The sequence below is a fragment of the Ursus americanus genome, chromosome 23 (assembly GCF_024610735.1).
Source record: "Ursus americanus isolate L20-20 chromosome 23, mUrsAme1.1.p, whole genome shotgun sequence".
Taxonomy (NCBI): domain Eukaryota; kingdom Metazoa; phylum Chordata; class Mammalia; order Carnivora; family Ursidae; genus Ursus; species Ursus americanus.
In genome coordinates this window covers 39,490,332-39,507,439 of record NC_142149.1, presented here as the reverse complement: position 1 = coordinate 39,507,439, position 17,108 = coordinate 39,490,332, and the positions used below count along the sequence as shown (strand labels likewise).

Below are 17,108 nucleotides of genomic sequence, written 5' to 3'. Positions count from 1 at the left end.
TAACACTTGCCCCAATCTAATGTGCCTATTACTTTACCTTCAAGGTAGAAAGTTTTATAAAAAGAAAGAGAAAAAAATCATCTTAAATATTGGTCTCACGTTATTTTTCAGTGTGGGCGACCATTTCTTGTTTCCTTAACTTTTATTTGACAGAATTATGCCCTGAGGTACACAAAAGCCTTCTCTTTTCTGCTGGTGGGATCCTTTTTTCTTTTAGGTCTCCAAGAATTCCTGTTCCTCCATGATTTAAATAATAAATAATAGGTCCTTATCTTATAAAGCATTCTGAGGAAGAAAAGGAACTGCAATAATGTTACTTGTAAGTAAGTTTTTTCTCTTGATAGGAATCTAAAAAACTAACTTTTGTCTATGGCAAGCATTTTGCTCAAGATACCCAGTTGTACCAGGTACACAACAGAACGTAAGTATTTACTATTAGATATTTGATGTCTTGGGGTATGCTGTTGAAAACTTAGCCTCGTCTTGTAAGAGCTGACCACACTCTCATGTCTATTAATCTTAGTAAAATATGATAATCTTTGTGTAAAAATTTGGTCTGCTTTTGTTACTTACCAATCTTGCAGTATAAACAATGACAAATGTAGGATCTTTTTTCAGGTCTCGTACACCACTTATTCATGACATTTTTCTTTTTTCTTAGATATCTTTGTTGTGCTTTTAAAGGATGGAGGGCAAGAATTGAGAATAAACTTTATTTACTGATGTTTTTGGAGTAGGAAAAAATAGAAATGTGTTGTTTACAGTGGTTGATCTATTCAGAGTTTTTGTGCGAAAGTTTGACCCTCAAGCTTTTTCTTCCCATTTCCTTTTTCAATTCAAACCATGTAGTCAATTCTCAACTCTTGTTTTTAGGTGGTTAGCCAGCGTTTCCCTCAGAACAGCATCGGTGCAGTGGGAAGTGCCATGTTCCTCAGATTTATCAATCCTGCCATCGTCTCACCATATGAAGCAGGGATTTTAGATAAAAAGCCACCACCTAGAATCGAAAGGGGCTTGAAGTTAATGTCAAAGGTGAAGAATTATGTTGATAATCTCTTTCAAATTTCTCTTCCAACTATTTTTCCATTTTTCATATTTGTACTTACACTTGAATTGATTTTTAGAAAACTTATGGTTCTCTCTTATATGCTTTTGTTTTCTTTTTATTAAATTACAAAGGAATTTATTAGACTGATACCTGATAGGCCTTATTATCATGGGAAAATAATCTTAGCAGATGTCTTCTGAAGATAATTTTCTATGTATTTATTCTGGAAATTCTGAAATGGAGACTGTATGATTTTTTTATTAAGAAAGACATTTAAAAATTTTAATATGTATTTTTGTGAATGTAAATACAGGTAGGTATGTAGTAATTATATTTATATTTGGGAAAGAACAGAACACCTAGTATTTATAGAATGAGTAATAATTTACTTTAATCATCAGTAAAAATTATATCAATGAGACAATTAGTACTTTTTAAAGAATATATAGAATGTGTACGCTTCATACAATGAATGATCTGATTTATAACCCTGTTCCATTGTTTAGATACTTCAGAGTATTGCCAATCATGTTCTCTTCACAAAAGAAGAGCATATGCGGCCTTTTAATGATTTTGTGAAAAGCAACTTTGATGCAGCACGGAGGTAGGGTTGCTCTGTTTGACTTAAATATTGTCAGTTTCCTTTAAGTCTGTGCGAGGTCTACATGAAGCTCCTGTGTAGGTTTGTTCCTCTTCCCTCTCTAGGTCAAGAGCAGAGTTAATCTTATTTTATTTTATGTAAGAGACAGTGCTGAGGTAAATCCATGTTCTTTATAATTTGGTAGTGATTTCCATATTTGAAAACCAGCAGGGAGTTTTGACACATCTACTAAAATAAAGGATTTGAGGTTGCTGCAATATGAAGGAGAGGAAGAAGAAAAAGATTCCTTCTAATAAAAACTAAAAATGGTACACATAATGCATAATAGTGTATAATGACAATTTTTTTGATGTTGGGTTTGAGTTGTTTATCTGTAAACAGGACAATACTGTTTGCCTGTCTGAGTTGACTTTAAAGAAACGAGTGAGATAGTGTATGAGAAAGTGCTTTGTAAATGTAAGTTAAGGTCCAGAATTCTGCTTTTTATGTCATGTGAAACTAATTGATCTGACTCATAGTCTAAGCTAGACTTGTACAACTCTTTCAGTTTTTCATTATGGTTCATATCAACTTATTTCTAGTTGGAGTTTAAAAGGTATATTGTTGGGCTGCAAACTGTATTGGAGAAAAAAGCGAATGTCAGCATAGGATTCATGTTCTAGCAGATTGACTACCCATTGAAAGTTAAGAGAACAAAAGTTCTAATCCTGACTCTGACCTCATAGGCTGTATAACTTTGGGGAGGTCTTTCTTTTGTCTTGTCTTGGTCTCCGTTTCCTTATCTGTAAAGTACTGGCTTCGATCCAAAGTCTCATCCATCTAAATTTTGCTGTTGTCTGACTTCAAAACCTATTCTGAAGCTAAAGCCAGGTATCAGAGATGGAAAACCAACTTTCTCATTATCTCTTCCTGTTTTGTTTAAGGACAGTCACGTGTGAATAATACCATAATCCTCCATACTTGTAATCCTCGTTATTTTACAAAGTTACTTCATATAAATTTGATTCACACATAGATATGAGTGTATCTGGTTTTAAAAATTCTAATGATTTTGTATCTTTTAAGGTTTTTCCTTGATATAGCATCTGACTGTCCTACAAGTGATGCAGTAAATCATAGTCTTTCCTTCATCAGTGACGGCAACGTGCTTGCTTTACATCGTCTGCTCTGGAACAATCAAGAGAAAATTGGCCAGTATCTTTCTAGCAACAGGTAGGATTTCACAGTCATGGAGATTCTGAAAACTCTTAGTTTTAATTTATAAAACTGTGGGTCCTGAATAATGCTTTCTATTTTGCGTCTTATCAGAATAAGAATTGTGGTTTGGAAAGAGAAGCGTAGAACATCTAGACTCTTTTAAAAAATAAACAGGCGAAGGTTTGGTTCATATTAAATGATCAACAAGCCCACCTAAGTGCTACAGACTTTTTTTTTTTTTTTTTTTTTTTTTAAGGTTAAGCTGAAAAATCACAAATGAGCCCTTTGGGGTTTTTTTCTGGTTTGCAGAACATCAAACATGTGCAACACAATGTAGAGAAGTTTAAATTTACTAGAAGCTCAAATGAGTATTGGCATCTGAATTTGAAGAGTAGCTCATTCTCAGGAATTTAATAATTAGAACGTTGCCAGTGTTCCGATTCTATTTGTGATACTCTCAAGTATATGCAAATAAAGCTTTATGCAGAAAACACTCAGTAATTAAAAAGTATTAACATGGGTATTATTTTATTAGCTGTTTTTAGTTAAAGTCTATTGTAGCCTAAATCACTTGCTGTCCTTTCTAGTTGTATGTGTTTATAAAGGATCCAAATTCCTATGTGTGAGGAGTTCTCTTACAAATGTAATATGTGTCAAGAAAATCTTAAATGCTAATAAAAATGGTTTGCTCATTCATGGGAGTGGTAGAAGACCATGAAGCTAAAGCTAACTAATTAGGAGATAGTGGTTTAAAATAGCATTTTACTCCTTCATGAATTGTTAATGGATTAAAGTGATATGGGCATGACCTGATGTGTGCCCTGATAGAGGAAGATTGAAGATGCTTTATCTGTGTCGCACTAAACTGTGGCACCTTTAAGTGTAAACATTCATTTCTCTTATATAATTCACGCACATATTTGTGTAGTTTGATGCTGCAGTTGTTGTTTTTTTAAATTTGGTTGTTTTTAAAAAGCACACATTCCAAACATATAGAAGAGTATAGGCTATAACATAACAGAGACCCATGTCTACCATCTAGCTTTGACATTAGTTTGCTGTTCACTTCAGATCTTTATACCATTTTATTTCTTGGGGGAAAAGATTTAACTTCCCTCTATGTAACTGACAAAATAAGGAAATTATAGGTATATATGACATAGTTTTGTGTGTTTTAAAGTTTTGCAGAAATTATATACTGAATATAGTCTCTTCACACAGTATTCTGAGGTTTATTATTTAATTAACTTCTGTTTGTGTTTTATCGGATGACTGTATCAAAATTTATTTTCACATTCCCTAGTTGATATTTAGGTTTGTTTTTTGTTTTTCACTGTTTTAAACAGTAATGTAATAAATATTCTTCAGATTTGTCTCCTGTGTGTTACCTAAATGTGTAATTGCTGGGTTCTGGGCTGCACACAGCCGCGACGTGACTAGATACTGTGACATTACCTTTCCCAGCGTACATGGCAGTTTACATTTTGATCAGCACTGTGTGAGAGTACCTCCGTGTACACATCCTCACCGAAGTTAGCATTAGTAAACTTCATAAGTTTTGCCAGTTTGACGTTTGTGAAATAGTATTTTGTTATTCTTGTATAATTTTAAATGTTTAATAGTTATTGAAAATCCATATTTATCCTGGCTAAGCAGAGATCTGATATGAGGGACAAATCCCAATTTGTAAAGTGTAGTTTCTCAAGAAAGATTCTTTTCATCTTGTGAAAAAGCGGATCACAACGTTATTTTTACTTAACTGATTGCCTATTTAATGGTAATGGATTAAGAATACTAGAAAACAAAAGAATTTTTATGTACATGTTGTAGTTTGGGGAGTGGTCGTATTTCTAAGATGTCTTTGTGTATACTTACAACCCTTGTGAGGTCTTTTTGGTGCTATTGACAAATCAGCAAGAACCACCAGCTGACAGTAAGAAGAAAAGCAACCAGTGATAATCTAAAGCCATGTGTACTGCTAAATGTGAACTGCTACTTTTTTTCTAAGTAGTTTGCTATATCTAGGGATCACAAAGCTGTTGGAAGACGACCTTTCGATAAGATGGCGACACTTCTTGCATACCTGGGTCCTCCAGAGCACAAACCTGTGGCAGATACACACTGGTCCAGCCTTAACCTTACCAGTTCAAAGTTTGAGGAATTTATGACTAGGTAAGGTACCACGTTGAAGTAACAATTGCTTTCTTTTTTTTTTTTTTTTTAAGATTTTATTTATTTATTTGACAGAGAGAGACAGCCAGCAAGAGAGGGAACACAAGCAGGGGGAGTGGGAGAGGAAGAAGCAGGCTCATGGCGGAGGAGCCTGATGTGGGGCTCGATCCCAGAACGCCGGGATCATGCCCTGAGCCGAAGGCAGACGCTTAACGACTGAGCCACCCAGGCGCCCCTACAATTGCTTTCTTTTGATCGAGGTGCAAGGTTTATTACCAGGGCACTTGTGATATACTTGTTTTTCTGATAGAGGATTATCAGGAAGGATGTGCCTAATGACCACATCGCCATATTTTGGGATCCCACTTTTTTCTTACCTTATGCATTGTTGACATGTGCTTTGTTTTATATTTGATTTTCTTATAAAAATAATAGTATATTATTGAATGGCACTTTGTCATGTTGCTTTGAGGTGTTTTTGCATTTAATACTTAGAAGGGAAGGTAGATAATCATATGATAGTTAAGGGAGATGCTGCAGCTCGAAGTGAGTGACTGATTTGCCCAGGATTCCGCACCTAATTCATAGATCCTATGGCTTTAAGTTCTGAACTCTTTCTGCCACACTGTAACATTTTCCAGAACCCTGCCAAAAGTTAATGCTATTAACTTCATTCAGATTGAGTCTCAGAAAATTCAGTGTATTTCAGTATTGCTATAAAATTTCTGTGGACATTTGTTTTGAATCTCATTTGGAAGGATTGAGTTTGTGAAGTAAAAGATCCTCATTGTTCGACGTTCACTTTTATGATGTTACAGCAAAAGTAGAGTGCTGAATTCTTTAGTCTTTAAAGTACCTTTCATGGTACTTTACACTTAATCACTCGGTAAGTACTTTATTAGTGACTGTGGGTGAAGGTTTTGTTCATAATATGTTCTAGAAACAAATAAAAAAGCAGAATGTGACATTCAGAAATTAACTCACATTACAGATTTGCATATAATGTGCCTTGCACTGTAAGTGCCTGTGATTGATCATATTACATATAGGCCACAGTTGTGTGCACATGCCTCCAATTCTTCGATACCATTAAAAGAATGTGTGAATACATGGGGTACCTGGGTAGCTCAGTTGGTTAAGCGTCTGACTCTTAGTTTCAACTCCGGTCGTGATCTCGGGATCCTGAGATCAGGGCCGTGAAGATCACAACTGGGCATCGGGCTCCACTCAGCACAGCTCTCCCACTTGTGCTCTCATGTGTTCTCTCTCTCTCTATCTCTCTCTCAAAAACAAAAAGTGTGTGAATACATAACAATCTCCTTTCCAGCTTAATTTTTATCTTTAGCTCTGTTATACTCATTTCAGTGTAACAGGTGTTTATTCCTACACTTTTAAAGAAATATTTTCCACACAAAATTTTCATATTACCAAATTGAACATTGCATAGTACAAGAATATAAAACTATTTTTTATTCAACATTACCGAGGACATCCTAGCCATTTTTTCCACTTTTCTAAGAAAACCTATTTATTGCTCCTTACCTAAGACCCTTACTTCCCTTATAAAACAACCTTCTATGGTTTTGAAGACTAAATGACCTAATGTGTGTGAAACACCTAGAACAGTGTCTGGTATACATAGTGTTTAATAAATGTTAAGTGTTAATTTTGTTTTCAGCTCCCATTGATGCTCTTTGAGACCCATTTTCATTTTAAAGAAATGAAGGTAGCTTTGTAATTTTTTTCAGCTGTAAGAATAAAAATTGTTGAATTATTCAAAACTTAGAAATCTAAAGAAGAAAGTAAAAAATTCTCAGTTACTCCTCGTAGAGATATTTATTTACCTCTTAGAAATAATTCAGTTGACATCGGGCAGATAGCTGCATAGTCACTTATCTATACACGTGTACCTCTTTCTCTTATCAAATGATATGTAGGTTGTTTCCATTAATATTAAACAAATGCTGACCTCGTACCAGCAACATGGTGGACTGAGATAATACAACCTCTCTCCCCATCCCCCTTCAAGACACAAGACACATGACACATAGATTCCTATGTGGTAGGTAAAAGGAACTACATTTTTAAAATACTTTATTTTTAAAATACATAACTGGAAGATAATTCTGAGCACATTACCAACATATAGTCAGTACAGAGAGATAAAGAAGTGGAAAATAGGAAAGAAGTTATGAAATGCAGATGACAGAATAAGAAGGTCCAATGTGCATAATAGGTGTTTCAGAAATGGAACTTAGAGTGAATGGTGAAGAGGTAATATTTGAAGAGAGAACAGATGAAAATGTCCCAGGGTTATTGAATGACATGAATCTTCAAATTAATTATACACACTGAGTGTTCAGCAGAATACATAAAAATCAAATCATGCTTTTTCAGAAATATTTTAAAATACATATGGGAATTTAATATATGATTAAAAATGGTATTCAGAATCAGGGAGACTAGAATGGACTTTTTTTTTAAGTTTTGGGATTTGCGTTTATTCATTCATTCATTCTAGTATAATTAGCATACATTGTTATACCAGTTTCAGGTATACAATGTAGTGATTCAACAAATCTGTACATTACTCAGTGTTTATCATGATAAGTATACTCTTTTTTTTTTTTAAGATTTTATTTATTTGTCAGAGAGAGAAAGAGTGAGCAAGCAGGGAGAGTGGCAGGCAGAGGGAGAAGCAGGCTCCCCACTGAGCAAGGAGCTCGATGTGGGACTCGATCCCAGGACTCTGGAATTATGACCTGGGCCGAAGGCAAGATGCTTAACCGACTGAGTCACCCAGGCGTCCTGATAAGTGTACTCTTAACTCTCTTCACCTATTTTCCCCATTCCTCCACCTACCTCTCCTCCAGCAACCAGTTTACTTTCTGTATTTTTTTTTGTTTTTTATTTGTTCATTTGTTTTGTTTCTTAAATTCCACATATGAGTGAAATCATATGATATTTGTCTTTCTCTAACTTATTTCACTCAGAACTATACCCTGTAGTTCTATCCATGTTGTAGCAAATGGCAAGATTTTGTTCTTTTTTATGGCCAAGTAATATCCCATTCTATATATACACCAGTTCTTTTTTATCCATTCATCTGTCAGTGGACACTTGGGTTGCTTCCATGTCTTGGCTATTGTAAATAATGCTGCAGTAAACATAGGGGTGCATATATCTTTTCAAATTTGTGTTTTTGTTTTCTTTGGGTAAATACCCAGAAGTAGAATTATTGTATAATATGGTAATTCTGTCTTTAACTTTTTGAGGAACCTCCGTGCTGTTTTCCACAGTGGCTGTACCAGTTTGCATTCCCAGCAAGTGTACCAAGGCTCCTTTCGCTCCACATCCATGCCAACACTTGTTGCTTCTTGTGTTGTTGAATTTAGCCATTGAACGAACTTTTAATAAATGGTGTTGGTACAACTGAGTGACCATCTGGAAAAAGGTGTTCATACCTCATGAGGGTAAACTTCAGTGAAGAAGAAAAGATGTGCAAAGGAAGGCCTTTTTAATCATTCAAAATCATAAATCAATAAAGAAAAGGTTGATAAACTGAACTCTTGAAAAAAATAAAAACTCAATGGCTTCTAGAAAAAAATGCTATGATAAAAAACAATCCTATGGTTAATATTCCTGCCCAGTACTTTGCTTAGGATAGTCCTAGGAACTACTCACTGTGTTTCAAAGAGTAACACCTTGAAATTTTTGGTATGTGTTATAAAATTGCTCTTCAGCAAGTGTTTTGCTTTTTAAATATTTTGTCATTTTATGTATTTTATCATTGCTCTAATCATGGGTTTTTAGAAATACTCCATGGACAATGTAAAGCCTATGAGTTAGTCTGTTTTTGTTTTTTCTCTCAGGCATCAAGTACATGAAAAAGAAGAGTTCAAGGCCTTGAAGACGTTAAGTATTTTCTACCAAGCTGGGACTTCCAAAGCTGGGAACCCTATATTTTATTATGTTGCACGGAGGTGAGAAATACTATGTTTTAGTTTCTCTTAACAGAGTTTTAAAAATAATAACAAATGTAGAGAGACAGCAAGTTTGGTTTTTCCCATTTGACTTGACTGGAATTGAAGACAAGTTTACTCGTAAGAATATAGCTGGATAAATAGCCATCTTGTCCCAAAATGGTACGTGGTATATCAGAAATTCCTTTTCAGGAGACCTATTTTCTATTGGCTCTCTTCCTTACATTAGTTTTTTTATACTCCCTACAATGGATTAATTACCAAGAATAAGAAATTGCAAAGTATCTTTTGTTTTTTAGCTGTATTCTGATTAAATACTATCTGCAACATGACAATCAGGAACATTTATTTTTAAGCAGAAATAAAATTTTTAAGAGTCTGTTTCTAAGAACTTTCAGTAATATGCTGTGTGTGACAACATCGGGGTGATTTAACAAATAATTCAGAGAAGCTGTTGGAAATTTCTATAAGGATGGCACAGGTGACAGCCTGGAAAAATGATTGCATTGTTTCTTGTTTTTTGTTTTTTTTTTCATGCTGTCTTCAGTCCAGGCTAGTTCCTAGAAAGCCTTTCTGGAAATGCTGTGAGCTCCTTCTTAACAATAGGTGTGAGGCTTGCCTTGCTGTCCCTGCCATTGTCTTTTCTTTCCATTCTACCTTCCTTTTGAGAGCTTATCTGTGATATTAGTTGTGATTTTTACTTCTTCCTATTGATGACATAAACTCATGGTAGTCGAACTTTAGAGACAATGTGGTGTAACAGAGAGACCATTGGTTTGGAATTTTAGGACTATTTGTAATCTTTGTTTTGCTATTCAGTATCTATAGGAATTAATCTTCCCGAGTTTCCTGATTTTAACATAAATTGAAGAATTAACGTCAGTAGACCGAATGGTCATGGGTGGCAAAAGCTTATCAGTGTGTAGGGAATAGATGGAGGCTGAGAAATAGTGGGAGAGGATTGAAGAAAGGAATGTGGAAGGTGGGAAATGCATTTAATCAAATAATCCAGATAGCGTTAAGACCCAGGAGTCCCAAGCACTGGGTGTTACAGAATCAAGAGTATAAAAACATGCATTTACTAGAGCTGTCCTCTTGAACAACTCTTGAGTAACATCTCTTCATTTCCCTTGAAAGTCTTCTCTTCAACTTTTATACCAGTACCCATTTCTAAATTGCCTAAGATAATTTTAATTTTCTTTCGCGATAGAGGTGAACCATATTTGTATTTCAACCGTAACTTTCACTTATTTTTTTTTAATTTTATTTATTTGACAGAGGGAGAGATCACAAGCAGGGGGAATGGCGGGCAGAGGGACAGGGGAGAAGCAGGCTTCCCACTGAGCAGGGAGCCCGATTTGGGACTTGATCCCAGGACCCTGGGATCATTACCTGTGCTGAAGGCAGACACTTAACTGACTAAGCCACCCAGGCGCCCCTGAATCCCAACTTTTAATGCAACCAGTATATTTTGACCCTCCCTATTTTATCAAAGTACTTAAAAGTGAAACATTGGTGAGAGAGGCAGATAGATGTGTGTCCTCCTCCCCCTTTAAATTCTTGTTAGTTTACAAGTAGCAAAGATTTCTGGAAATGCTAGGTTTTTTCTTCAGTTTCAGAAACTGTAAGATTGTGTTGGTTCTCTGCAGGTTCTAGAAAAGGCCAAGGAAAGCAGGATGGGCCTGATGCAGACACCCTTTGTTGGATTAAGTCAGTGAGATTTCCAGGAAACCTATAGAACATGGTGACTTAAGATGATTCTCAACTCTTGCTTTATTAGCTGTGTAATCTTAAGACTAGTTATTTATTTTATTTTTTCTTTTCTTTTTTTTTTCTCTTTATAAATTTAGTTTTTAAAATAATAGTTATTTTGTTATATTAGTCACCATACAGTATATCCCCAGTTCTTGATGCAATGTTCCATGATTCATTACTTGCATATAACACCCAGTGCACCATGCAATATGTGCCCTCCTTAATACCCATCGTCGGCCTATCCCAATCCCCTACCCTCCTCCCGTCTGAAGCCCTCAGTTTATTTCCCAGAGTCCACAGTCTCTCGTGGTTCATTCCCCCTTCTGTTTACCCCCCCTTCATTCTTCCCTTCCTTCTCCTACCAATCATCCTATTTCTTATGTTCCATAAATGAGTGAAACCATATGATAATTGTCTTTCTCTGCTTGACTTATTTCACTTAGCATAATCTCCTCCAGTCCCCTCCATGTTGCTGCAAATGTGGGGTAATTATTCTTTCTGATGGCTGAGTAATATTCCATTGTATATATGGACCACATCTTCTTAATCCAGTCATTTGTTGAAGGGCATCTCGGTTCCTTCCACGATTTAGCTATCCACACTGTTTTCCAAAGTGGCTGTACCAACTTGCATTCCCACCAACAGTGTCAGAGGGATCCCCTTTCATCACATCCTCTCCAACATTTGTTGTTTCCTGCCTTGTCCATTTTTGCCATTGTAACTGGTGTAAGGTGGTATCTCAAGGTGGTTTTGATTTGAATTTCCCTGATAGCTAATGATTTTGAACATTTTTTCATGTGTCTATTAGCCATTTGTGTCTTCATTGGAAAAGTGTCTGTTCATATCTTCTGCCCATTTATTGATTTGATTATTTGTTTCACGTGTATTGAGTTTGAGAAGTTCTTTGTGTATCTTGGATACCAGTCTTTTATCTGTAGTGTCATTTGCAAATATCTCCCATTCTGTGGGCTGCCTCTTAGTTTTTTTGACTGTTTCCTTGGCTGTGCAGAAGCTTTTTATCTTGATGAAGTCCCACAAGTTCATTTTTTCTTTTGTTTCATTTGCCTTCGGAGATGTGTCATGAAAAAAGTTGCTGTGGCCGATGTCAAAGAGGTAGCAGCCTATGTTCTCTAGGATTTTGATGGATTCCTGTCTCACATCGAGGTCTTTCAACCATTTGGAGTTTATCTTTGTGTATGGTGTGAGAGAGTGGTCAAATTTCATTCTTTTGCATATAGCTGTCCAATTTTCCCAGCAACATTTATTGAAGAGACTGTCTTTTTTCCACCGGATGTTTTTTCCTGCTTTGTCAAGGATTAATTGCCCAAAGAGCCGAGGGTCCATTTCTGGGTTCTCTATTCTGTTCCATTGGTCTATGTGTCTGTTTTTGTGCCAGTACCATGCTGTCTTTGTGATCACAGCTTTGTAGTATAGCTTGAAATCCGGCATTGTGATGCCCCCAGCTTTGTTTTTCCTTTTCAACAATTCCTTGGAGATTCAGGGTCTTTTCTGGTTCCACAGAACTTTAAGGGCTGTTTGTTCCAGTTCTTTTAAAAATGTCATTGGTATTTTGATTGGGATGGTATTGAAAGTGTAGATTGCTCTGGGTAGCATGGACATTTTATTTATTTATTTATTCATTTATTTATTTTAAATGATTTTTTATTATATTACGTTAGTCACCATACAATACATCCCCGGTTTCCGATGTAAAGTTCGATGATTCATTAGTTGCCTATAACACCCAGTGCACCATGCAATACGTGCCCTCCTTACTACCCATCACCAGTCTATCCCATTCCCCCACCTCCCTCCCCTCTGAGGCCCTCAGTTTATTTCTCATAGTCCATAGTCTCTCATGTTTCATTCCCCCTTCTGATTACCCCCCTTTCTTTATCCCTTTCTTCCCCTACCGATCATCCTAGTTCTTATGTTCCATAGATGAGAGAAATCATATGATATTTGTCTTTCTCTGCTTGACTTATTTCACTTAGCATTATCTCCTCCAGTGCCGTCCATGTTGCAGCAAAAGTTGAGAATTCATTCTTTCTGATAGCTGAGTAATATTCCATTGTATATATGGACTACAACTTCTTAATCCAGTCATCTGTTGAAGGGCATCTCGGCCTTCCACGATTTAGCTATTGTGGACAATGCTGCTATGAACATTGGGGTGCATATGGCCCTTCTCTTCACTACGTCTGTATCTTTGGGGTAAACACCCAGTAGTGCAATGGCTGGGTCATAGGGTAGACATTTTAACTATGTTTATTGTTCTGATCCATGAGCATGGAATATTTTTCCATCTTTTTGTGTCTTCTTCAATGTCTTTCAAGAGTGATTTGTAGTTTCTAGAATATAGATCCTTTACGTCTCTGGTTAAGTTAATTCCTAGATAATGTATGATTTTTGGTGCTATTGTAAATGGAATGGATTCTCTAATTTCTCTTTCTTCAGTCTCATTGTTCGTGTATAGAAATCCAACTGATTTCTGAGCATTGATTTTGTATCCCGCCACATTACTGAATTGTTCTATAAGGTCTAGTAGTTTGGGGGTGGATGCTTTGGGTTTTCTATATAGAGTATCATGTCATCTGCGAAGAGAGACAGTTTGACTTCTTTGCCGATTTGAATACCTTTTATCCCTTTTGGTTGTCTGATTGCTGTTGCAAGGACTTCTAGTGCTGTGTTGAATAATAATGGCGAGAGTGGGCATCCTTGTCATGTTCCTGATCTTAAGGGAAAGGCTTTCAGCTTTTCCCCATTGAGAATGATATTCGCTGTAGGCTTTTCATAGATGGTTTTTATGAAATTGAGGAATGTACCCTCTATCCCTACACTCTGAAGGGTTTTATTTATTTATTTGTCTTTTTTTTTTTTTTTTGAAGATTTTATTTATTTGACAGCGATAGAGACAGCCAGCGAGAGAGGGAACACAGGCAGGGGGAGTGGGAGAGGAAGAAGCAGGCTCATAGCGGAAGAGCCTGATGTGGGGCTTGATCCCACAACACCGGGATCACGCCCTGAGCTGAAGGCAGACGCTTAACCGCTGTGCCACCCAGGCGCCCCCTCTGAAGGGTTTTTTTTTTTTTTTTTTTTTTTAAAGATTTTTTATTTATTTATTCGACAGAGATAGAGACAGCCAGCGAGAGAGGGAACACAAGCAGGGGGAGTGGGAGAGGAAGAAGCAGGCTCATAGAGGAGGAGCCTGACGTGGGGCTCGAACCCGGAACGCCGGGATCACGCCCTGAGCCGAAGGCAGACGCTTTAACCGCTGTGCCACCCAGGCGCCCCCCCTCTGAAGGGTTTTAATCAGGAAAGGATGTTGTATTTTGTCAAATGCTTTTTCTGCATCAATTGAGAGGATCATATGGTTCTTGACTCTTCTTGTTGATATGATCTATCACACTGATCCATTTGCGAACGTTGAACCACCCTTGCATCCCAGGGATGAATCCCACTTGGTCTTGATGGATAATCCTCTTAATGTACTGTTGGATCCTATTAGCTAGGATCTTGTTGAGAATCTTGGCATCCATATTCATCAGGGAAATCGGTCTGTAATTCTCCTTTTTGATGGGGTCTTTGCCTGGTTTGGGGATCAAGGTAATACTGGCCTCATAGAATGAGTTTGGTAGCTTTCCTTCTGTTTCTATTTTTTGAAATAGCTTCAGGAGAATAGTATTATTTCTTCTTTGAATGTTTGGTAGAATTCCCCTGGGAATCCGTCAGGCCCTGGACTCTTGTTTTTGGGGAGGTTTTTGATCACTGCTTTAATCTCTTCATAGTTATTCGGTCTGTTTAAGGCATCAATTTCTTCCTGTTTCAGTCTCGGTAGTTTATAGGTTTCCAGGAAGGCATCGATTTCTTCCAGGTTGTTTAATTTATTGGCATAAAGCTGTTGATAAAAGTTTCTAATGATCCTTCCTATTTCATTAGTGTTGGTTGTGATCTCTCCCCTTTCATTCACAATTTTATTAATTTGGGTCCTTTCTCTATTCTTTTGAATAAGTCTGGCCAGTGGCTTATCAATCTTATTTATTCCTTCAAAGAACCAGCTTCTAGTTCTGTTGCTCTGCTCTACTGTGCTCCTGGTTTCTAATTCACTGATCTCTGCTCTAATCTTGATCACCTGCCTTCTCGTGTGTGGGTTAGGCCTATTCTTCTTTTCCAGCTCCAGCTTCTTGAGGTGAGAATATAAAAACTGCATTTTAGATTTTTCTGTTCCTTTTTTTTTTTTTTTTTTTTAAGATTTTATTTGTTGGACAGAGATAGAGATAGCCAGCGAGAGAGGGAACACAAGCAGGGGGAATGGGAGAGGAAGAAGCAGGCTCATAGCGGAGGAGCCCGATGTGGGGCTCGATCCCATAACACCGGGATCACGCCCTGAGCCGAAGGCAGACGCTTAACCGCTGTGCCACCCAGGCGCCCCTAGACTTTTCTATTGAGTGAGGCTTGGATGGCTATGTATTTTCCCCTTAGGACCACCTTTGCAGTGTCCCACAGGTTTTGGACTGATGTGTTTTCATTCTCATTGGTCTCCAGAAATTGTTTAAACTGATTTTTAATTTCCTGGTTTACCCAATCATTTTTGAGCAGATGGTTCTTAGTTTCCAAGTGTTTGAGTTTCTTCCACATTTTTCCTTGTGATTGAGTTCCAGTTTCAAAGCACTGTGGCCTGAGAATATGCAGGGAATAATATCAGTCTTTTGGTATCGGTTAAGACCTGTTTTGTGACCCAGTATATGGTCTATTCTGGAGAAAGTTCCTTGTGCATTTGAAAAGAATGAGTATTCTGTTGTTCTGGGGTGTAGTGTTCTGTATATATCTATGAGGTCCATCTGTTCCAGTATGTCATTCAAAGCTCTTGTTTCTTTGTTGATTTTCTGCTTAGGTGATCTGTCTATTGCTGAGAGCGGAGTGTTGAGGTTCCCTACTATTAATTTATCTATATGTCTCTTTATTCTGTTTAATAGTTGGCTTATGTATCTAGCTGCTCCCCTGTTGGGGGCATAGATATTTGTAATTGTCATATCCACTTGTTGGATACATCCTTTAAGAATAATATAGTGTCCTTCTGTATCTCTAACTACAGTCTTTAGTTTAAAATCTTATCTGTCTGATATGAGAATTGCTACCCCAGCTTTCTTTTGAGGTCCATTGGCATGAAAAATGGTTTTCCATCCCTTCACTTTAGGTTCAAAATGAGTCTCTTGCAGACAGCAAATGGATGGGTCATGTCTTTTTATCTAATCTGCAACCCTGTGGCATTTATGGGAGCATTTAGGCCATTCACATTGAGAGTGATTATTGAGAGAGATGATTTTAATGATGTCATGTTTCCTGTGAAGTCTTTGTTTCTATAGATTGTAAATTTCTGTTCTGTATCACTCTTGGGGCCTTTTTACTTTTATAGAACCCCCCCCCCCTTAATATCTCCTGTAGGGCTGGTTTGGTGGTTACGAATTCCTTGAGTTTCTGCTGATCCTGGAAGGTCCTTACCTCTCCATCTATTCGGAATGGCAGCCTTGCTGGATAAAGGATCCTTGGCTGCATGTTCTTCTCAGATAAAGCTTTGAAAATACCCTGCCAGCTCTTCCTAGCCTGCCAGGTCTCTGTAGACAGGTCTGATGTTATTCTGATATTTTTCCGTCTGTATGTAAGGATTTTCTTCCCCCTGGCTGCTTTCAATACTGTATCCTTGGATCTAATATTTGTGAATTGCACTATGACATGACGTGGTGTAGGTCTGGTCTCATTGACCTTGGGAGGGGTCCTCTCTGCCTCTTGGACACGAATGCTTGTTTCCTTTGCCAGATTAGGGAAGGTCTCAGCTACAATTTGTTCAAATATCTCTTCTAGACCTCTCTCTTTCTCCACCCCCTCGGGAATGCTGATGATTCTGACATTGGAACGTTTCATTGAGTCAGTAATCTCCCGTAATCTACATTCTTGAGATTGGATTTTTTTGAGGCAAGTTTCTGTTTTAACTTTCTCTTCTACCATCCCATCCTCCAATTCACTAATTCGTTCTTCTGCCACATTTACCCTGGCTGTCAGAGCGTCTAGTTTAGACTGCATTTGATTCATAGCATTTTGAATTTCTGCCAGGCTCGCTCTCATTTCTGCCCTTAGAGATTCTATATTCTCGTTAATATTTTCATTAATAGTTTTTCAAGCCTTCACATCATCTTGACCATTGTTACTCTGAACGCCATTTCTGACAATTTGGTTATATCCATATCCATCAGTTTTGTGGCAGAAGCCACAGACTCTTTATCTTTTCTTTGCTGGGGGGGATTTCTCCTTCTCGTCATTCTGATGAGGGGAGGTTGTGGGGATGCCCAGAGCC

General features: G+C 37.3%; 1 protein-coding gene across 5 annotated transcripts in view; it reads left to right on the top strand.

Annotated features, from left to right (window-relative positions):
• NF1 (neurofibromin 1) overlaps positions 1-17,108 on the top strand; it is a 259,093-nt gene that overhangs the window by 141,665 nt on the left and 100,320 nt on the right. For all 5 annotated transcript variants that reach the window (XM_045773184.2, XM_045773178.2, XM_045773179.2 and 2 more), the window contains 5 exons: positions 874-1,032; positions 1,555-1,652; positions 2,715-2,861; positions 4,872-5,018; positions 8,891-9,001. In XM_045773184.2, coding sequence (XP_045629140.1) covers positions 874-1,032; positions 1,555-1,652; positions 2,715-2,861; positions 4,872-5,018; positions 8,891-9,001 — 662 coding nt within the window. The remainder of the gene's footprint in view (positions 1-873; positions 1,033-1,554; positions 1,653-2,714; positions 2,862-4,871; positions 5,019-8,890; positions 9,002-17,108) is intronic.